This window comes from Mesoplodon densirostris, chromosome 15 (genome assembly GCF_025265405.1).
Source record: "Mesoplodon densirostris isolate mMesDen1 chromosome 15, mMesDen1 primary haplotype, whole genome shotgun sequence".
Taxonomy (NCBI): Eukaryota; Metazoa; Chordata; class Mammalia; order Artiodactyla; family Ziphiidae; genus Mesoplodon; species Mesoplodon densirostris.
The window spans coordinates 12,179,518-12,203,348 of NC_082675.1; the positions used below are offsets into that span (position 1 = coordinate 12,179,518).

The following is a 23,831-nucleotide window of genomic DNA, read 5'->3' on the forward strand; positions in this document are numbered from 1 at the left end:
TTTCCTGGAATAAGCCAAAGAAAGCCCCCCCAACTTGCGCATTCAGGTTGGATGATTATTATTGTATTATCTTTATTGCTGTCCACCATAGAGATAATTAATGCTGTCCTTCTCCATTGTTCCCAGGGAGTTTCCCTCCTGACATCTGGGAGGATGTGTAGGGGAACAGGGGTGGGGGAGGGCATGGAACCTCCGTGGCGTCTGATCCCTCCTACCTACACCCCCAAATCTGCTCACACCTTCTTCCCACAGCCGGCAGGGGTGCGGAAGGGGTGAGGCGCGACGAGCACGGCCCGCGGTTGTGGGGAATGGGGAACCTGGGTCCCCCTCCTCTCCCCACCCCTCTCCCCGCCGTTTCCGGCCCGGGGCGGGGCGCTCCCCACTCCCGGCAATGGCAATGCGCGAAGCCGGAGCGCACTAGGACCGTGGCGCTCCGCCCGCCGCCGCTATAAGAGGCCGCGCTCGCACCCCACGCGGAACCCGCGGCTCAGACCAGTTCCTGGCGTCCCGACCTGTGTAGGACCCGAGGCCGGACCTGCCGCTGCGCAGCCGACGCCAGCCCAGGGCCTGGGAGGGACGAGCGTCCCCGGGCCCCCGCCGCGGGCACCATGGGCGCTACCCACTCCGCGTCCGAGGAGGTGCGGGAGCTCGAGGGCAAGACGGGCTGTGAGTATCCCGCGGGGGAAAGGGACGGGGACCGCGACCGCCGGCCGGCTGGCACGGGGGCTCCCAGCCCACGGCCACCCGCTGGGCTTCGGGCCACCGCGCTGTGTGACCTTGGGCTAGTAGCTGGCTCTCTCTGCGCCTCAGTCTCCCCCTCCTTCAAATGGGTCCCCGCCGGCCACTTTGCAGGCTGCGGTGATGCTGAGTAAGTGTCGCGGCAGCTCTGCCTCGGTGCTCTCGGAGTTGGCTGGGAACCCCTGAACCTGGGACTGCGGACCTGGGAGGGAGCAGTGTCCGGGCTCCCGGGCCGGGAAAGCTAGCGCCCATGGACGCTCAGCTGTTGTACGCGACCCGCACCTGAAAGTCATTTGGATTCAGGATTACGCAGGGGGAGGAAAGTTTTTCAGTCCGGCGAGAGCTGGGAGGGAGCCCGGCCCCGCGACCTTAGCGCGGGTGAGCGGGTCTCCGAGCCTCCCGTCTGTGAAATGGTTTCAGGCGGGTCCCCCCCTATCTACCCTCCATGGGTAACTGGGAGGATTAAGCAAGGCAGCGCCCGAAGAGCACTTTGCTGGAGCCCGGCGACCTTCGTGGAGCTCGCCCGGACTCCCGGGCCCGCAGAGGCTGTGCGCCCCGTATCCGCCCGGGGCAGGGCGCACCGCACCGGCAGGCCGGGCTGCGGGCCGAGCTGACCGCAGCGAAGTGATGGCGGAGGCGCCTGACCGCCCAAGTCCAGCCGGGCTGGGAACTTGACCCTGGGCCCTGACCTCGGGGCACCCGGTTCTATTACGGGCTGTGAAGGGGGTTGTGGACTGAAGACCTAGAGAGGCCAGGTGAGTGGGCAGACTGGCTTTGGCAATGGGCAGACCGGGTGTCAGCCCCGCCAGCGCTACTTCCTGGCTGTGTGTCCTTGGGCTAGTCACTTTACCTCTGTCTGTCTCTGTTTCCTTTTTTCTAGAATGGGATTTCTGCTAGTATGTTGTAGATAAATGCTCAAGAAAACGGGAGCTGCAGCTGTTATTTCCAGTCAGGAGCTGGCTCCTGGTGCCTGCTTCGAGTTTAGTGCAGACAGTCAGCGTGCATGGTGGATCAGCTGGAGGGAGAGGCCCCGCCATTTGTGCGTGGGCTGAAAGATGACCCCTCCTGACTCCCAATCTAAACACCTGATTCCAAATCTAAACACCTGTTTCCAGGAGAATTGGGTGAAAATTACAGAAAGCCCTTAACAATTGGTGTCTGCGTCTACACATGCGTACATACACAGACATGTATGCGGACACCTTCCTGTGTACAAATATAGATAGCTATCTTCAACTGGAGAAAAGAAAAGTTGTGGTGGTATATATATTATATGGAACCCCCTTTTTTTTAAAGAGGGGGAGTAAGAGTATATTTTTGTAACTTTTATTTGCATCAAGGAATTAAGAAGAATGAATACTTATTGGATTTGGTAGAAAAGATGAAGGGGGGGTGAGCTTTTCACTGTTAACTTTTTTATGTTTTCATTTTGAACCATGTGTGACTGTTTGACTTATTCAAAAAGTTTTATAAAGTCTAGTTCAACAAGGCGCACATGAGAGAGGAGGTAGGATCCCTGTCACCTGACTTTCTTGGATTTCCCCTGTTTTTATTATTTCTTGAATGCCCTCTGGCTGCCTTGAATCTGGCTGGTTAGAAATGGGGGTTCTCTGAGGCTGGGATCTCTGCAGGAAGGGTGGGCTGGCCGCAGTCTCTCAGGCAGCCCCCCTGTGGCAGGCAGTCTGGGGGAATTCCATCTGGTTGTGGGTTTGACAGGTGATAGGGCTGCAGAGCATGCTGGGAATCTTGTCAGTTTCCTGGGCCCAGCCTCCTACCCGGATGATTGAAGCTGAGGGTTTGTTGCTTTCCTAGAGGTGGCTGATGTGACTGATGGGCCACAGCAGTGAGAGGCCCGCGTACAGCAAAAAAAAAAAAAAAAAAAAAAGAGTTAAGTCTTCTTCACAGCTGCATGACCTTAAGCAAGTCGTTTTACCTCTCTGAGCGTTAGTGCTCCCACCTGGATCGTGGGGTGGCGGTATAGATTCAACAAGAGGATGTATGTATGTGTGGCAGTGCTTGACTTGGTATGGGAACGTCAGCTCCCAGCATCCTGCAGGCTGGGTGGAGTGTTCCTATAAGAACCCTTGGGAAGCATCCCTGAGAAGGGGGAAGAGCCTAGGTCCAGGGCAGCCAGAGAACAGGCTGTGCCCACAGAGTTGCTAGGCTTCCCCCGCCTCTCTGAGGACCAGAGTGGTCCCTGATTTGAAGAATCAGCCTGGTCCCTTTGCATGCACTCTCTTGGAATCCTCATGGTAATCCTCCAGGGAAGGTGGTACTATGGCCATTTTACAGAGGCTCAGAGGAGTAAAGCAACTTGCCTGCCGTCCCACAGCTCATAAACGGAGGAGTAGGGGATCTCAGGATCCCCAGGTTCACTGTCCTGCCACTGCTGTGCTTTCACTGTGTTTCGTTGCCCCTCAGATTTCTAGGAACCCAGAAGGGGTAGGGACAGCCTGCCCGTGTATTTTTCTCACCATCAGGCCTTTGTACAATCGGTTCCCTGTGCCTGGAGCACTCTTCCCATCTCACATAATTCGGCATTTGCATATGGCCGTACTTCTGTAACCACCACCCAGGTGAAGATCGCGCACGTTTCCTCTTTGCCCCGTCTCTCTGTTTTTGTGTGCGTGTGTGTGGTACGCGGGCCTCTCACTGTTGTGGCCTCTCCCGTTGCGGAGCACAGGCTCCGGACGCACCGGCTCAGCGGCCATGGCTCACGGGCCCAGCCGCTCCATGGCATGTGGGATCTTCCTGGACCGGGGCACGAACCCGTGTCCCCTGCATCGGCAGGTGGACTTTCAACCACTGCGCCACCAGGGAAGCCCTGCCTCGTCTCTTTATGAAACTCATGTTCTTCCTCGTTCAGAGCTCCACTCAGCTATTGTTTCCTTCCAGAGAGCCATCCCCGGCTACCCTCCTTCCTACCTTTGTGTGCTGAATGCCCGTCCTCAGCACTCCCGCAGCCCCTGCATTCCCTCCCGTAATAGCTCACATCACACCCTGTTATAATAGTCAGCTTTGTCACCTGCCACCCCCTTGAAACTTGGAGCTCCCTGAGAGTGGGGAGTGTACTCAGTACCTTTGTACTCAGTGAGCACACAAGAGGTTCACGTTGAAGGGGTGAAGGCCCTGGGGACTTTATAACCCGGGGAGTATTGCCCAGGAGCCAGTGTCTGGTATAAAATCTAGTGCCACACCAGCAGCTGGCCTTGGCCACGTCAGCCTCACCAAAAATAGGCCTGAGCGCAAGCTCGCTCACGCAGGGCATCCTTGGGTCCGCACGCCCACCTCTCCTCGCCTGTCAGAGTCTCATCGACTGATTTAAAACATGGACAAGTACTCCCAAGCATCTTTTCTGCGCCAGGAAAGCTGACTACCTAGACTGTTAAAATTCATATTAAAAACCTGAGCGAAGGCATTCTGGTTGTGTGTCCAAGTGGTGAGCTGGCCTTTCTCCATGGCAGGCATGGTGTCAAGCCCAGTGTGTGTCCCAAGATGTGACATGGACGCTGGACAGGAAGAAAGGAATCAATCACCGTAGCGTGTTCCCTGTCCCCACCTTGAGCTGGCCTGGAGGTGGCCCCCGCTTCCTGTCCCCCCAACCCCGTGTCTGCTCCTGGAATTGGAAAGGAAAGAATACGAGGAGGAATCTGGGAAAGGTGGAGGGGTCTATTTTTTCCTTCAGGCTCCAGAACAGCTCCACGGGCATGTCTACGTAGATGCCAAGAAGCTGCCAGAAGGAAGAAGAAAAATCAATCTCCCAGATCTAGAGTTCAGACCTCATGATGGTTAGAGCTAATGTTTATCAGGTGCCTGTCATCTGCCAAACACTGTGCTGAGCTATGAAGTTTCCCCGCAGTGGCTCATGGAATCCTCCCAGGAACACTGTGGCCTTCCCATTCCAGAGATGGGGAAGTCAAGGTTGAAGAGAGGACGTGACTGCCACAGGCCACTGAGAAGCAGAGGCAGGATTCAAGTCCTGGTCTGACCCCCGGACCTCATCCTTTGCGGGGGGAACCAGAGATGCGGGAGGCCTGTGTGGCCTGGGCTGGCTTCTAGGGGTGGCACTGCATTTTCCACTGGAATCTCCCGGCTGGGCAGTACTCCTGGGTTATAAAGTCTTCAAGCAGCCCCAGACCACAGCCTCAGCCCCTTCACCACATGCCACATGCCCTGGTGCACCAGACACCTCCCCTGCCTTTCCGAAGCTCAGGGCCTTGAGGGGTAAGGGCGGACTGGCCGGTACCACTGTGTCCATCCTTTTGTCACCAAGGCTTGTGAAGCTAAATGGCCAACAAGACCTATTGGCTCCCTTTCCGTTTCCTCTGGGGTGGACTGTGGTTTTAACTTGGGATCCTTGGGGAGTTTCTGAAACCCATAAAGTGGGGTGCAGAGTTGTGTCCGTGAGGCTCTGGGAGATGTGGACCCTCAGCTTTCCTGAGATTCTTAAAACAGTGAAGATACATTCCACACTATGTAAATCAGATCCCAATAAGAAAGTAATAATAAGAGCACTGCAATTTTTTTTAGGAGAATGAAAAATGGTGGCTCCCTGCTGAGGGAGGAACAAACTTATCTGGGAGGACTGGTCCCCAAAGGCTGAGCTCTCGGGGGCCCTGGGTGCAGTGGTCATGACCGCAGCAGGGAGGGCCAAGTGCCCCCAGCCCTCTGGAACCTTCTCTGCCTTGGGCGGGTTGTCCAGACCTCTGCCCACTCCCTGGGTGCTCCCAGTGTGGAAACGTGCAGGAAAGGGCTGGGTAGCAAGTGAGCTAATTCCTGGGCAGCCAGAAGCACCCCCTGCCCTGGCCCATTTTGCACTCTGTGCCCCTGGATCCGGTCATCCCATGTTAGCAGTAGCTGCAGAATAGGGCTAGGAGGCCGGCGATCATCGGGCTTGCCCCATGCGGCAGTGCTGGGATGCCTGCTCCAGGCCGCAGCCCTCTCTGAGCCGCCGTTTTCACCCCTTTGAAGATGTGGCAGTCGATGAGATTGTCTAGAGCTGTGGATGAGGTAACAGCTGCTCGCTCTTGGGCCTTTTCCATCCATCATCTTATCCTCCTAAGAGCCCAGTGGGACTTTTGTTACCCGTTTACAGATAAGGAAACTGAGGCTCAGACCCGCAGGTGACTGCTCAAGGTCACTTAGATGCATACGTATAACCGAATCACTGTGCTGTACACCTGCAACTAACACGATTTTGATTTTATAAATCAATTATACTTCAATAAAAGCAAAGAAAGTATAATTAAAATAAAGGTCACTTAGATGCTGTGTGTGGAACCCAAATTCAAAACAAGGCCTCTTTAATGGTATAGATGATCTTACTTGCAAAGCAGAAGTAGAAACGGGTAGAGAACAAATGTATGGATACCAAGGGGGAAAGGGGTGGGGTGGGAGGAATTGGGAGACTGGGGTTGACACATATATATTATTGATACAATGTATAAAATGGACAGCTGATGGGAACATGCTGTATAGGACAGGGAACTCACCTAGTGCACTGTGGTGACCTAAATGGGAGGGAAGTCCAAAAGGGAGGGGATATCTGTATGTGTGTGTATGGCTGATTCATTTTGTTGTGCAGTGGAGGCTGACACAACATTGTAGAGCAACCATACTCAATAAAAATTAAATAAATAAAAATAAATTTAGGAATACACTGTAAAAAAAAAAAAAATGCTCTCTTTCGGGTGCAAGGAGAAACTGCCTCTCCCATGTGACATAATATAGGTGGCGAGTGTGAGTGACCCCAAGTCATATTATCTGTGAGAGGAAACACTGCCGCCCCGTGACCTTGTTAACAGTGTTCCACACACTTGTTTACCCAGCTGGCAATCGGACCTCAAGGCAGATAGGATTAGCTCTGGGTGATGTGGAAAGCTCTAGAAGTGTGGGCTATGCCCCCCAAACCCCCAGGGAGGGCAGGCTTGGTGATGAGCAGCGTGAGGGGTGTGGGGAGGGCTAAGAAGAAGAGACCCCCTCCATTTCCTGGGTCTGACTGTGTGGCTCACCTCTGTCTCAGAAGTTGTGTTTTCTCTGCGTGAAAGCAACTGGCAATCCACTCCAAGACTTCCCAGCTCCACGGATTAGTAGTAATTAGATCCCTTATGCATCTTTCTTTCTCACCTCCCCCATCCCCACGCTGGCAGGACAATGTTTCTGTGAGTTAATGGTTCCCAGAATGCAGCATGGAATTTAATCACTGCTCAGATATGCCATACGGCCCAATCCTACAGAAAACAACGCCTTGATAAGATGCTTCTACTTTGGCAAAGCACTTTAGTATCGGCTATCTCAAGCCCGGGGAACGAGGCGTTTTTGGCTCAGGAGTGCCCACTGCTTTGGGAAGATAAGGCAGGGCCTCCTTTTCCCAGCTTGGAGAGGCTGGGCAAGGTGACGAGGAGGAGCCTGGCACCCTGGTCCTGCCAGCCATCCTGTCGCCGGCTCCATCTTTATTATTAATTCATAAAACCAGAAGGTCAAGTGGGTGATTTCTGCCAGTGGTGGAAATCACCTTAAGCGTGAGGACAAAAAGGCCCTTTGTTGTCCCAAGAGTGTGACCTTTGTGGACGGGCAGGCTGTCAGAAGTGGGCCTTCTGTTCTCAGCACAGCTCCCTGGGAGGTGAAAGGGAGCCGTTAGGTCTCAGGGCCCAGGTACCTCTGGGAGGGAGGGCCGGTGGCCAGGCAGGAGAGAGCAGCATGGTTGGTGTGGCTGAGTTCTACAGCGATGGAAAGAGAAGGGGGGGGGGGGCCTTCCCAGCTCCTGGGCACCCATGCCAGGGTCTCAGTGAACAGAGAACCCCAGGTGAGCACCCAGCACTTAACAGGCCCCACCCACCTGGTAGTTCTCAGGGGTTCCCTTATCTTGTCCTCTCCTGCATCTCCAAGGCCTCAGCCAGAGTCCCACATGGACACAGACTAGCCTTCCACCACCTTGACCTTTACCAGCAGGTAAATGTGGGTTTGAATCACGACGCTGCTCTTTACTGTCTAAGCAAGAAACTTCGCCTCCCTGAGTCTTAGTTTCCTCATCTGTTTGATGGGAATGTGTCCCGGGGCTGCTGTGAGGATTGAATGAGAATTTGAATAAAGCTCTTCACACGTCATAAGTGTTCAATAGTTGTTGGCAGGTACAGATCATTTCGATTGTAAACCTTTCAGAAGCTGGCCATTTATCTCCTTTTTAAGGGTATTCTGTAACTTCCTTCAGTTAATTCATATCACTTGTGACACACCTGCCATCTTTGACATGCCTCAAGTTTGTCATTTTCTTGATGTTGTGCTAATGATCAGGGACCTTAGCATACTTTAATTTGTATCACTCTGTAGTATTTTTTCTTTAATTTAAAAACCTACGTATTGGTTTTTGTTTTATGCAGACTCTTAATTTTTGCAACCATTCTTCCTTACAGATTCAGTTTCTTTTTTTTAATATTTATTTATTTTGGCTGTACGAGGTCTTAGTTGTGGCACACAGGATCTTTGTTGCGGCATGCAGGATCCTTTTTTAGTTGGGGCATGCAGGCTTCTTAGTTGTGGCATGCGAACTCTTAGTCGTAGCATGCATACAGGATCTAGTTCCCCAACCAGGGATCGAACCCGGGCCCCCTGCCTTGGGAGCACGGAGTCCTACCCACTGAACCACCAGGGAAGTCCCCAAATTCAGTTTCTTCTTATGTAACACACCTTTCCTTGGAGTTTGCAACGAGTCTCTGTGAGTTGTCAGCTTTGTCTGAAAATGTCTTTATTTTGCCAGGCTATAGGAATGATCATTTGGCTGGGTATAAAATTTGAGGTTGCTGCATGTTTTCTCTCAGCACTGAGTTTTTGGTCTCTTTTTGCTGTTGAAAAGTCAGCTCTTTTGTCTGATTGATATTTCTTTGTAGAAATCTGCTTTTTCTCCTCTGTTTAAAAATATTTGCTGGTGGTGTTTTTTTAGGTGCTTTGTGTAGGTGTGGATTTAATTTATCCTGCCTGGGAATGGTTTCTGCTGTATTATTCTAAAATTGAGTGATATCTTCCATAATGAAGATAATCTCTCTCCCCTTTCTCCTAATCTTTTTCCTCAGTAATTACTTTTGAAAGGGGATGAACCGTGTCATTCTGTCCTGAATGCCTCTTTACTTTTCTTGCATATTTCCTATCTTTTTGTTGCTCTGTGCTGTATTATGATTTGTTTCCTTAGGTCTGTCTTCCAATTCACTAATTCTCTCTTTAGCTATTACAGCTTTGCTGCCTTAACCCAACTTAGTTTTTTAAATTCCATAGACTTAAAAAAAAACATTTTGTAAGTTCTATAAGGTTTTCAGATTCACTGCTTTGGTCATAGGGCACTGTTCTTATATTATTTGTAATAATTTAAAGCTTACTCTATAGTTTTTGCTCTCTCATCTTCTTGGAGATCCATTCCATTTATGGTGTCTCCTGATTCTCCCATATGGTGGTCATTTGCTGTGTAGTTTGGTTTTTGATTCCGAGCTCATCTTTGGGCTGGCTCCCCCCTGGTTTTCACTCATCTCCAGATTCATGCTGAGGCCAAACCAAGTAGAGATGGGCTTAGCTGAAGTACCTCCCCCATGAGAGTACCTGTGCCTTGGGCTATAGAAGTAACTCACACAGTGCTTTGCATTTGTTGTTCTGGGTACCTTAGGGCTTTCACTGGTCTGGAAACACTTTTTACATTAATTCCTCAATTTGGCTTTCCTGCACCACAGAGGTTTGGATTTTTCTCTCGTGAATGACACAGGCCTGGAGTTTTGATTCATCACAGAGTCCCCCTCCTCTCCTCTGCACCCGCCACCTCTTCTGCAGAGTCAGCTTCCTTGTTGATTCTCTGGGCCAGCAGGGAACATTTTTCTCTCCCACCTTATATGGAGAGGCAGCCCTTTGTGCTCTAGCTTTTGAGAGGAGTCTCACTTCTAACTCATGGACCCACGGCCACTGCTGTCACTCAGTGGGCTAGAAGCCACACCTTTGCTGTGAGAGCCTGGAAACATCCTGGTACCCCTGGGCCACCTCACTTGCTGGGTCTGAGTCCCCTCCTTGCTTCTGGCACCTGGGGATTTCCCTTTCTTTCAAGCTTAGTGATGTCTTAAATTTTTTTCTAATTTTGTCCCGTGCTTCATAGGTTCAGAGTGGAATGCAAAGTCTGTGTTAGCTCCTTGTAGAAGGAACTGGAGTTCTTTTTTTTTTTTTTTCTTTTTTATATATTTTTAATATTTTTTTATTTTTTGGCCATGCTGCGCGGCATGTGGGATCTTAGTTCCCCAGTCAGGGATCTACCCCACGCCCCCTGCTTTGGAAGCGTGGCGTCTTAACCACTGGACCACCAGGGAAGTCCTGAAACTGGAGTTCTTTACCTAAATATCCTACCATAATAAGCCCTCGTGCTTTTGGTAAATCTGGAGCTGAAGATAGTTCTGGAAGAATGTGAAAACCAGTCCCCTGGAGGCTCTGAAAAGTGCCCAAATCTCCGCTGATTAACTGTTGCTTTTCTCCCTTTCTCATCTTTAGTCTTTTTATTAAAATGGAGACATCTCTCTTTGTTTAGTGATGTAAATGGTATGTATTCATTGTCCCAGTCACTTCTTAGTTTTGGCAGACAGCACAGCAGATGGTCATGAGAACAGATTCTGGAGTCACAGACCTGGGTTCAAATCCCAGTTCTGCCACTCATATCTGTGTGAACTTCAGCAAGTGACTTACCCTCTCTGAGAGTCAGTTTCCGTATGTGTAAGATGGGTGTGATGACCCCCAGGAGAGGCAGGCACTGTGATGAGGACTAAATAAGATCATGTGTGTCAAGTGTTTGGCTTAGCTCCTGCCTCTGAGTAAATGCTGACACTTGGTGGTTGTTATTACTGCTCTAAGGCAAACGGGAAAGAACAGAGGCTAGCCGTAGGAAGCTGAGCATGGATGAGCAGAGCTGGTCTGTGTGATTTTGAGAGTCATGCTCCCCCACTCGGACAGCTTTCTGAGTTGTCTCATTGCTCATGAGGGGAGAATGTTTTCTAAAATCATGTCCTTTCAGTCTGTCCCAGAGTCCCCTCCAGTCCTGAGATTTGGAGGATTCATTCTGTGCAGAAAACAAAACAAAACGAAATATCCTAACAAGACCCTCCATGCCTAAAATAAATGCCGTCCTCAGGCTGGCATGGGCCTGGGGCAGCTCTTCCTGGGAACCCCTCAGCTTTTGCACTTACAAAGCGGGTTGAAGTTTTCGAGCAAAGGGTTGAAAGCTGCTGGAGGAAGGCCAGCAATTAATCTTGTCGTTGCTTCTGCTTTGGAATAGAATTGAGTTTGATAACTTCATTCTCAAGACCGAGTGCACCCAGGTGCATCTTTGGATTACTTTAAATTCCCAGCAGTGAGGTGTGGTCTGGAATGTGTACACGCCCGGCACATGGCTTCCAAGGGGCAGGCAGGTGGAGGAGAGGAACGGGGCATCCAGCACCGTGAAGCATCGTGTGCGTGCCAGGCATGTTGGGGAGGGTCCCTTCCAGGCTGTGGAGGCCGGTCCCTCGCTCTCCCCAGGCCCAGGCTTAGTCATTGCTTGGGCTGTAATTCCAGGAGGTACACAAGTTCTCTCTCCCCTGGGATCCTGGAGGCAGCTGAAGAGCCACATAGGTACCATGAGATTATTGCTTCGGGGACATAATAATAGCAAGCATGGCGGCTCCAGGATCTTATGCTCCTCCGGCCAGGTCCAGTGCTGAGTGTGTATATGATTTTTTTTTTCCAATGGGGGCAAAATTCACATAACATGAAATTTACCATCCTAACCATTTTCTTTTATTTTTATTATTTATTTATTTTGGCCACACTGTGCGGCTTGCAGGATCTTAGTTTCCCAACCAGGGATTGAACCTGGGCCCCCAACCGTGGAAGCATGGAGTCCTAATCACTGGACCAACAGGGAAGTCCCCCAGGTTAACCATCTTAAAGCGTACAATTCAGTGGCATTAAGCCCATTCACAATTCTGTGCCACCATCGCCACTGTATTTCCCGACCATCTTCATCACCCCAAAAAGAAGCTTCAGCAGTCACTCTGATCTCCCAACTCGTAGCCCCTGGCAACCACTAACCTACTTTCTGTCTCTATGGATTTGCTTACTTTGGGAGATTCATATAAAAGGAAGCATACAGTAGTGGCCTTGCATGTGTGGCTTCTTAATGTCATGTTTTCAAGGTTCATCCAGGTTATATCCAGTGTCACTGCTTCATTCTGTCTCATGGTGGAATAATGTTCCATTGGATGGAGATGCCGCATTTTGTTCATCTGTTCACAAGTAGATGGACATTTGGGTTCCCACGTTTTGACGATTATGCACATTGTTTATGTGATTTGATTGTTTTTCATGGTATGAACAGCCACATGTAGGCAGTGCTATTATTATCTCTGAACTACGGAGGAGGAAGTAACAGTCTTGGGGAGAAGGTTTATTAGGAAGTCGAGAAGCTGGGGGTTGAACCTGCAGCTCTTGGCAGCGATGGGGTTATTAGCTCACCTTTCTGTCTGGCTGGGCGCATCTCTGTGTTGCAGGACCTCGGCCAATGCCTGGGTTGAGTACTGGCCAATCTCTCGGGACACAGCCAGCAGGAGAGCTTTGGGGGTCCTGGAAGCCACCAAGCCCTTCCCAGTGATGCCACTTGGAGTCCCAGAGCCTGCATCCAGGCTGGCACTGCCGGGGGAAATGGAGGGAGGCAGGGTGGCTCTGGGGCGCCCCTGGAGAGAGCAGCCAGCATGTTCTCAACCACCCTTGCTTCTCTCAGCTGTGTCTTGAGCGCCCTTCCCTACCTGGACGGCTACGGCTGCCTACCTCTCAGTGGGTTCCCAGCCCCATCATCTGCCTCAGCCCTCCATTCGGTTGCCGGGCACATTGGGATCTTGTTCTGTCACTTAGCATCCTCCGGAAACTCAGGGTGAAGTCTAAATGCCTTAGTCTGACGTGTGTGCCCCCGACTCCTGTGCCCCTGTTCCTAGTCCGCCTCCCGCCCGTGCTAAAGGGCTTGGAGCTCCCCGAGTTCTTCCCACTCTGCCTGCGCCAGCCCTCAGCCCCTGGGATCCCATCGGGCATCACCTCCCACCCCATCCCCGTGGACTGGAAGCCCTGCTCCAACTTTGGTGCTCCTTGGCAAGCGGACACTGCACTTAGGACCCTGGATCCCAGTGAGGTGAGGGTTCTGCCTTTTGTGTCTGCATCCTTGGCATCTGGCAGGTGCCCAGCAAACCAGAGGCACTCAGTAAATATCTCTTAACGAGTGGTGGGGGCACCTGTCAGAGGGTTGAGCAGATACAGGTGTGCCACGGAGGAGTCCGTCAGGCCCTCACACCCCTGAGGGCAGCCCAGATTCTGGGAGGAAGAAGCAAGTGGTATTCTATATGCCCCTCACCACCAGGCTCAAATAGCCCTGATCACCCCGTAGCGGACGTGGGTAAATGGGGATCTTCGGTTTCCTCTCAAGTCAAGTGAGGGAGGCTGGACCTTGTGGGAGATTTCGGGCCTGTTTCTCGGCGCCTAGTCTCCTCCCGCCCTCCTCCCTGAGTGTTGTCTCTGACCCCTGGTCTGTACGACTCTCCTTCCCCAGTGACTCCTTGCTTAGCATACCAGGGTGGCGGCCTGACTTTTCGGGCCAGGGCCAGGCAGAGACCCCATATCCATTAGCACCCCACTCAGGCACTTTCTGTGTCCGTAGATTTGCCTATTCTGGGCATTTCACATCAATGGAATCACACACTATGTGGCCTTTTGTGTCTGGTTTCTTTGCCTCAGCAGAATGTGTTCCAGGTTCATCCACATTGTAGCAGGTGTCAGAACTCCATCCTTTTTTATGGCCAAATAATATTCCATTGTATGGATAGAACACTTTTTTACTAAATCAATTTTTAATCAAATATTGTTCTTTGTTTCCTTAAATATGTAGTTTTTAGTAAACAAGCAAACTGAATATGGGAGGAAAAACTATTTGTGCTGCCTGCCTTTTTTCTTCTTCCAGTTTTACTGAGATATAATTGACATACAGCACTATATAAGTTTAAGGTGTGCAGCATGATTTGATTTACATACATCATGAAGTGATGATCGCAATAAGTTCTGTGAACATCCATCATTTCATATAGATACAAAATTAAAGAAATAGAAAAAAACCTTTTTTTCTTGTGATGAGAACTCTTAGGATTTTCTCTCAGTAACTTTCATGTATAACATACGGCAGTGTTAATTATATTTACCATGTACATTACACCCCTAGTACTTATTTTTTAAATTTAATTTTAAATTTCTATTGGAGTATAGTTGATTTACAATGTTGTGTTAGTTTCAGGTGTACAGCAAAGTGATTCAGTTATACATATACATATATCCATTTTTTTTCAGATTCTTTTCCCATATAGGTTATTACAGAACACTGAGTAGAGTTCCCTGTGCTATACAGTAGGTCCTTGTTGATTATCTGTTTTATATGTAGTAGTTTGTTTATGTTCATCCCTAACTCCTGATTTATCCCTCCCCTCCATCTTTCCCCTTTGGTAACCGTAAGTTTGTTTTTGAAGTCTGTGAGTCTGTTTCTGTTTTGTAAATAAGTCCATTTGTATCATTTTTTTTAAATTCCACTTGTAAGTGATATCATATGATATTTGTCTTTCTCTTTCTGACTTACTTCACTCAGTATGACAATCTCTAGGTCCATCCATGTTGCTGCAAATGGCGTTATTTCCTTCTTTTTTATGGCTGAGCAATATTCCACTGTATATATGTACCCCATCTTCTTTATCCATACCTCTGTCGGTGGACATTTAGGTTGCTTCCATGTCCTAGCTATTGTAAGAGTGCTGCAGTGAACATTGGGGTGCATGTATCTTTCAAATTAGTTTTCTCCAGATATATGCCCAGTAGTGGGATTGCTGGATCGTATGGTAGTACTATTTTTAGTTTTTTAAGGAACCTCCATACTATTCTCCACAGTGGCTGTATCCATTTACATTCCCACCAACAGTGCAAGAGGGTTCCCTTTTCTCCACACCCTCCCCAGTATTTGTTTGTAGATGTTTTAACATCTTTATTAGAGTATAATTGCTTTACAATGGTGTGTTAGTTTCTGCTTTATAACAAAGTGAATCAGTTATACATATGTCCCAATATCTCTTCCCTCTTGCATCTCCCTCCCTCCCACCCTGCCTATCCCACCCCTCTAGATGGTCACAAAGCCCCTGTGCTATGAGGCTGCTTCCCACTAGCTATTTTACGTTTGGTAGTGTATATATGTCCATGCCACTCTCTCACTTTGTCCCAGCTTACCCTTCCCCCTCCCCGTATCCTCAAGTCCATTCTCTAGTAGGTCTGCATCTTTATTCCCATCTTGCCCCTAGGTTCTTCTGACCTTTTTTTTTTCTTCTTTTTTTTAGATTCCATATGTATGTGTTAGCATACAGTATTTGTTGTTCTCTTTCTGACTTACTTCACTCTGTGTGACAGTCTCTAAGTCCATCCACCTCACTACAAATAACTCAGTTTCGTTCCGTTTTATGGCTGAGTAATATTCCATTGTATATATGTGCCACATCTTCTTTATCCATTCATCTGTTGATGGACACTTAGGTTGCTTCCATGTAAGAATGCTCAACATCATTAATCATTAGAGAAATGCAAATCAAAACTACAATGAAATATCATCTCACACGGTCAGAATGGTCATCATCAAAAAATCTAGAAACAATACATGCTGGAGAGGGTGTGGAGAAAAGGGAACCCTCTTGCACTGTTGGTGGGAATGTAAATTGATACAGCCACTATGCAGAACAATGTGGGGGTTCCTTAAAAAATGAAAAATAGAACTACCATATGACCCAGCAACCCCACTACTGGGCATATACCCTGAGAAAACCATAATTCAAAATGAGTCATGTACCAAAATGTTCATTGCAGCTCTGTTTGTAGACTTTTCGATGACGGCCATTCTGACCAGTATGAGGTGATACCTCATTGTAGTTTTGTTTTGCATTTCTCTGATAATTAGTGATCTTGAGTGTCTTTTCATGTGCTTTTTGACCATTTGTATGTCTTCTTTGGAGAAATGTCTATTTAGATCTTCCACCCGTTTTTTGATTGGGTTGTTTTTTTTTGATATTGAGCTGCATGAGCTGCTTTCTTAATCCATTCACCTGTTGATGGACATCTGGGTTGTTTCTACCTTTTGGCTGTTGTGCATCATAGTGCTGTGAACATTCATTTATGGGCTTTTCTGTGGGCGTATGTTTTCATTTATCTTGGTTATATACTTAGGAGCAGAATTTCTGGATTGTGTGGTAAATCTATGTTTAATTTATTGAGGAGTCACCAAACCCTTTTCCACAGCAGCTGTGCAATTTTCCATCCCCACCAGCAATGTCTGAGGGGTCCAGTTTCTCCACAGTGTCACAAACGCTAGGTATTTTCTGTTTTACTTTTCATTATAGCCGTTGAATTTAAAATTTTTTTAATTTAAATAAGATTACATGGGGAGGGTGGGAGGGAGGGAGATGCATGAGGGAAGGGATGTGGGAACAGATGTATATGTATGACTGATTCACTTTGTTATAAAGCAGAAACTAATAAAAAAATAAATAAAAATAAATAAATAAAAATAAATAAGATTACACAAGTAATCCCTATTAATTGCAGAAAAGTTAAAGGACAGATAAGCAAAGGTAAGGAGCTAGAGGAGGGAAATGTCCTGTCATTCTACTATCTGGAACAATTTACTATTTTGTTGTGACCCTTTCGTAATTTTTCTTGTGCACACACTTGTATAACAATATGAACTTTCATGTAAATGAGATCTTTGTAGCCTGTTGGTTTTTCCATGTAATGATATTCCATGAACATTTTCTGATGTCCCACGATATTTTAAACATATTTTCTCAGGCCGTGTAGGATGCACCAGGATTTATTTAACTCGTTTCCCATGGCCCAGCATTGCCCCAATTTTTTACTGTTTGAAACAGACAATGATGATTACTCTTATCTGTTTATCTTTGTACATATGTCTCGCTTCCTCAGGATTCATTCCTAGGGATCAAGTTGCTGCTTCAGAGCGTGTATACCAAGCACTCTCCAGCACAAATATAATGTGAGGTGGAATAATTCTAAATTTTCAACGAGCTATAGATGGAATGTAATTCCCGATTTTCTAGTAGCCACATTAAAAAAAAATAAGTAAAGAAACAGGTGAAGTTAGTTTAATAATATATTTAACCCATTATAACTAAAATATTATTTCAAATATAATTAATATAAAAATTATTAACACAGTTTACGTTTTTTTCGTACTAAGTCTTTGAAAGCCGGTATGTTTTTTTACACTTCAGCACATTTCAGTAGCCACATGTGGCTCTGTATTGGGCAGTACAGGTGTATACTTTTTTGTTTAAGCTTTTGATACAAAATGACAAGTCACTCCGTGCCCCCCCCCAAAATTGGGCAGATTAAACTCCCACCAACCCCATGGAAGGGTGTACATTTCCCTCAGGTTGAAATCTAATACCCAAAATAACAAGGTCGAGATGCCAGGCTCAAGGTGTCTCTGCCTCTCGTTCCCATGGCAACTGTGACCTCACAGGGGCCTGGAGAGAGGGCTCAGAGTGAGGAGTGGGGAAACTGGAAAAGCTTCCGTGCAGGGAACCCTTGAGGGGACAACAGCCAGGGCCTTCCAGGGTGTGACATGGGCACATGTGTATCAGGAGCTCACAGGACAGACCTTACAGGGGGCCCAGGGTCAGCCTGGGGGGCCGGAGTTGAGGGAACAGGAGCTTAGCTGAGGGCTGAGCTCTTGGCTCTGATGATTTGAGTGCCAAAAAGAGGGGACCAGGATTGGGGAGTTTGTCCTCCTAATTCCTCTGCTTTCAATCAAGCAGGACAGAAAGGTGCTTGTGTCATGTGTGCATGCACTTTGGATGCAATTAGCTGGAAACTCTTCATTAGAGAAATCTGATCTGAGATGGTTTATGGTTTACACAGTGCTTCCTGTCTATGTGAACTTGGGCAGGTCTCAGTGTTCCCATCTCTAGGTTGGGGAGCAAACTGTCCCTACCTGATAGGATTGATTGAGGGTTATGTGAGCCAAGGCTTGTCAAGCGTAGAGTCGAACACAGTGCCCAGGACACAGCTTGATGAATGCCTATTGTTAATTAATGGCTGTTGTCCTGATTATACACTAACGTCTTTTTTAACGTCTTTATTGAGATATAACTCATGTCCCCTGCATTTCACCCATTTAAAGTGTCCTCAGTTTGTAGTATAATCACAGGGTTGTGTTAACAATCTAATTTTGGAACATTTTCATCCCCTTCAAAGAAACTCCTTTGCTATTAGCAGTGATTCCCTCTCTCTTTCCACAGCCCCAGGCAACCACTGGTCTACTTTCTGTCTCTATGGCTTTGCCTCTCTGAGTGTTTCGTATAAATGGAAACCCGCCAGGTGTGGCTTTATGATGGGCCTCTCTCACTTATTTTTCATGGAGGTGGTTTAGGAGCGTGTGGTTGGCATTAATTTCTGATCATTATTTTGCAACAGATCAGTGTATTTAAAAAAAATTACTGAAATATAGTTGATTTACGATGTGTTAGTTTCAGGTATATAGCAAAATGACTCAGTTATACATATATATATTCTTTTTTAGGTTCTTTTCCATTATAGGTCATTATAAGATATTGAGTATAGTTCTCTGCTATACAGTAGCACCTTGTTCATCTATTTTATATATAGTCGTGTGTGTATGTTAATACCAAACTCCTCATTTATCCCTCCCTCCCCCCTTTCCCCTTTGGTAACCATAAGTTTGTTTTCTATGTCTGTAAGTCTATTTCTGCTTTGTAAATAAGTTCATTTGTATCATTTTTTAAGATTCCACAAATAAGCAATATCATGTGATAATTTGTCTTTCTCCGACTTACTTCACTTAGTATGATAATCTCTAGGTCCATCCATGTTGCTGCAAATGGCATCAGTGTATTTTTTTTTGATCTGTGGGTTAGAGCTGAGAACTCTAATTGGCCAATGTAATCTCATCACCCAAAGCGAGGCAGTGTGGGGTGTCAGTTAAAAAGAAAACCTAAACTAAACCACACATGTTCTGCCAGACAAACTAAGTTCAAATCCTGGGTCTGCCTCTTTCAAGTTTAGTGACCTTGAGCTGGTTACTGATCTCCTCAGAGCCTCTGTGTGTCTGTAAAATGGGAATCGTCTGTCTGTTGGTCATTGGGTCATGGAGAGGATTAAACAAGCACACACGTGCCCAGGATGCAGTACTTGCCAATGATGATTCACCACTAACAATATTTTTGAGATCCCTCGGCTGTCCCATATGGGACCATATTGTGTGCTTAATATATTCGTTATATGACTAATAAATATATACTGCATATTAGAGAAGGTTTGGAAAATATAGATGAATCAAAGCAAAACAAACAGAGTCTTTAATCCCAGCATTGAGAGATAATTGCTATTACTATTTGGGGAAAACAGGTCGATTTTCTTTCCTTACTTATATACATTTGTATATATTTAGATGTTTTCCCAATGGGAGTTCATGCTGTTTTCATAGCAGTTGTTTTTAGACAACATTATGTTGGAATGTATGTTCACATTCAATACACAACTGTCACTTTCTTTTTTTTTTTTTTTTTTTTTTACAACTGTCACTTTCAAAGGCAGCATCTTTTTTTAAAAATTGGCTAAACCTACCATAAAGTATTTAACTGATCTGCTCTTGGTGGGCCCTGAGGTTGAGTCCAGTTTTTACACTATTGTAGAGAATGCAATGGTGAACAGTTATGTACTCTTCTTGTTGTACCCATTGGATTTATTCTTTCAGGATAAATCCCCGCTAAGTAGAATTGCTGAGCTTCTTAAGTAAATGTTTTATTCCGATATCACGTACAGAAGAGTGCATCACTAGTGAGCATGCAGATCCCCAAACTTTCTGAGAACACATCTATGTAACCTGCAGCTGGATCAAGAATTAAACGCTTCCAGTTCCCAGAAACCCTCTCATGCCCCATTCAGATTACTGCCCCCTCAAGGGCAACTTCTATCCTAACTTTTTAAAAAATTAAGACGTTATTATGAGCCATTTTAGGTTAACACCAAAATTCAGGGGGAGGTACAGAGATTACTCATGGCCCCCTGCCCCCCCCACACTCATAGACTCGCCCACTTTCAGCATCCCCCACCAGAGGGGACATTTGTTACAATCGATGGACCTCCATTGACACATCATCATCCAGAGCCCACGGTTTACATGAGGGTTCTCTCTTGGCGTCCTACATCCTACGGGTTTGGACAAATGTATAATGACATGTATCCATAACTATAGTATCATACAGAGTAGGTTCACTGCCTTAACAATTCTCTGTGCTTTGCCAACTCATCGTTCTCCTGGTAACCGCTGACCTCGTTGCCGTCTTGGGAGTTTTGCCTCTTCCAGAATGTCATGTAGTTGGAATCATACTGTATGTAGCCTTCCTATCCTGACTTAACACTGCAGATGAGTTTTGCCCATTTTTGAGCTTTATGTAAATGGAATCATAAAGTAGGTACTCTTCCATGTCTGGCTTCTTCTGCTTGTTATTATGTTTTGGAATTCACCCAAGTTATTGTCCATACTATTTGTTCATTTTCACTGCTGTATCCTATTCCATTACTTGCATATACCACACATTTTATCTATTCTGCCATTGCAGGGCATTTGGATAATTTCCAGTTTAGGGCTCTTCAAATCGTACTGCCATGAAATCCTTTCTTCTACACATCTTCTGATGTGTGCAAATATGCATTTCTGTTGGGTATGTACTTAATTTAAGAGTGGAATGGCCAGACCATGGAATACAGGAATGTCCGTGCTAACCTACATATGATGTAAATGGCTGTATTTTCCTCCAGAAAGGTGATAACTGTCCCCAGGGGTTACCTGACCTTTCCGAGTGTCCGTTTCTATATCTGTAACATGGGGTGCAGCCTCCTCCCAGGGCGTCAGCACATAGCAGTCCTCCGGGATGGATTGGTCATTGTAAAGAGTATTTTCTAGCCAACAACAGCTTCTGGAAAGGCTTGAGAATTCTGAGTTGCATATTCTTTTTCATTTTGAATATTTATTTATTTGTTTGTTTGTTTGTTTTTAATTTTATTTATTTATTTATTTTGACTGCACCGGGTCTTAGTTGCTGCACACGGGATCTTCATTGCGGTACGTGGGACCTTTTAGTTGTGGCATGCGGACTTCTTAGTTGTGGCATACACGCGGGATCTAGTTCCCTGACCAGGGATTGAACCCAGGCCCCCTACATTGGTAGCGTGGAGTCTTACCCGCTGGACCACCAGGGAAGTCCCCTGAGTTGCAGATTCTTAAAGAGATTACAGCTCGAGCCTGAGGCTAAAAAAAAACATGAAGTAAAGTAAGGTGACCAGTTGGCCCCAGAAATTAGCTACCTCTGGAATAGGAAGCGAAAAGATGCTTAAGGGATGAGAAATGCCAAGAGGATGGTGCGGGAAGAGAGCCCTTCCCCAGCCCAGCCACCATTTCGGAAAGTTTTGTTTTGTTTTTTTAAATTTATTTATTTTATGTTAATTTTTTTGGGGGTGCATTGGGTCTTCGTTACTGCGCGCAGACTTTCTCTAGTTGTGGCGAGCGGGGGCTACTCTTCATTGCGGTGCGCAGGTTTCTCATTGCAGTGGCTTCTCTTGTTGCAGAGCACGGGCTCTAGGTGCGCAGGCTTCAGTAGTTGTGGCTCGCGGGCTCTAGAGCGCAGCCTCAGTAGTTGTGACGCATGGGCTTAGTTGCTCTGTGGCATGTGGGATCTTCCCTGACCAGGGCTCGAACCCGTGACCCCTGCATTGGCAGACAGATTCTTAACCATTGTGCCACCAAGGAAGCCCCATTTCAGAAAGTTTTGCCTGAACTGTCCATAGTCCCCAGGCACCAGGCCTAAGGGCCTCAAACACTAGGATATTCTGGGAAAAGAGGTGATGTTGTGTAGCGGTTAAGGGTGGGCTGTGGAGCTGGGGAGATTTGAGGTTGGATCCCAGTTCTACCAATCACAGTTGTGTGATCATAACACCCTCTGAGCTTCACTTTTCCAATGATACAACAGAGGGAAAAAGTATCTATTCACAGGGTTGTTTTGAGGAGGAAGTGAGAAGGTACACATGAGGGTTTAATATTGTGCGTTTCATAAAATAAGCACTGACACGTGGGTGGAAGCCTTCTAAAGCCTGGAACCCACCAGGCCCAGTCTTAGCTGTGGAACAAACAGGGCCTACCCAACAAAAATGGTAATTAAAAAAAAACAAACAACTGTACGTAGGTTTTCTAAAACAATTGGGGGTGGGGAGAGGGGGAATTGGATGACGGCAGTCAGAGGGTACGATCTTGCAGTTATAAGATAAATCAGTACTAGGGGTATGATGTACCACATGATAAATACAACGAACATTGCCGTATGTTATACATGAAAGTTGTTAGGAAAGTAAATCCTAACAGTTCTCATCACACGGAAAAAAATAGCTTTTTCTTTTTTTTTAATTAACTTTTATTGGAGTACAGTTGATTTCCAATGTTGTGTTCATTTCAGGTGTACAGCAAAGAGATTCAGTTATGCTGAATTTTTCGTTTTCATTTGTTTTCAGATCCTTTTCTCATATAGGTTATCACAGAGTATTGAGTAGAGTTCCCTGAACTGTATAGTAGGTCCTTGTTTGTTATCTATCTTATATACAGTAGGGTGTGTGTGTCAATCCCAAACTCCTGATTTATCCCTCCCCCTAGCTTTTCCCCTTTGGTAACCATAAGTTTGTTTTTGATATCTGTAAGTCTGTTTCTGTTTTGTAAATAAGTTCATTTGTATCATTTTTTAAAATTAGATTCCACATATGAGTGATATGATATTCGTCTTTGTCTGACTTCACTTAGTATGATGATTTCTAGTTGCATCCATGTTGCTGCAAATGGCATGATTTTCTTCTTTTTTATGGTTAAGTAATATTCCATTGTATATATGTACCACATCTTCTTTATCCATTCCTCTGTCAGTGGACATTTAGGTTGCTTCTATGTCCTGGCTGTTGTAATAGTGCTGCAGTGAACATTGAGGTGCATGTATCTTTTTAAATTATAGTTTTCTCCAGATATGTGCCCAGGAGTAGGATTGCTAGATCATATGGTAGTTCTGTTTTTAGCTTTTTTTTTTTTTTTTTTTTTTTTTTTTTTGCGGTATGCGGGCCTCTCACTGTTGTGGCCTCCCCCGTTGCGGAGCACAGGCTCCGGACGCGCAGGCTCCGGACTCGCAGGCTCAGCGGCCATGGCTCACAGGCCCAGCTGCTCCGCGGCATATGGGATCCTCCCAGACCGGGGCACGAACCCGTATCCCCTGCATCGGCAGGCGGACTCTCAACCACTTGCGCCACCAGGGAGGCCCTGTTTTTAGCTTTTTAAGGAACCTCCATACTGTTCTCTATAGTGGCTGTACCAATTTACATTCCGACCAATAGTGTAGGAGAGTTCCCTTTTCTCCACACCCTCTCCAGCATTTATTGTTTGTAGACTTTTTGATGATGGCCATTCTGACTGGTGTGAGGTGATACCTCACTGTAGTTTTGATTTGCATTTCTCTGATAATTAGTGATGCTGAGCATGTTTTCATGTGCTTTAGGCTATCTGTATGTCTTCTTTGGAGAAATGTCTACTTAGATCTTCTGCCCATTTTTGATTGGGTTGTTTGTTTTTTGATATAAGAGCTGCATGAGCTGTTTGTATATTTTGGAGATTAATCAATCCCCTGTTGATTGCTTCGTTTGCAAACATTTTCTGCCATTCTGTGGGTGTCTTTTTATTTTGTTTATGGTTTTCTTTGCTGTGCAGAAGCTTTTAAGTTTAATTTGGTCTCATTTGTTTATTTTTGTTTTTATTTTCATTAGGAGGTGAATCAAAGAAGTTATTGCTGTGATTTATGTCAGAGAGTGTTCTGCCTATGTTTTCCTCTAAGAGTTTTATAGTGTCTGGCCTTACATTTAGGTCATTAATCCGTTTTTAAAAGTTTATTTATTTGGCTGCATTGGGTCTT

General features: G+C 46.4%; 1 protein-coding gene across 2 annotated transcripts in view; it reads left to right on the forward strand.

Moving 5' to 3' along the window:
- Positions 1-608: 608 nt before the first annotated feature.
- The window catches only part of TESC (tescalcin), a 63,213-nt gene continuing 39,990 nt past the window's right edge, over positions 609-23,831 (forward strand). For both annotated transcript variants that reach the window (XM_060119515.1, XM_060119516.1), the window contains exon 1: positions 609-666. In XM_060119515.1, coding sequence (XP_059975498.1) covers positions 609-666 — 58 coding nt within the window. The remainder of the gene's footprint in view (positions 667-23,831) is intronic.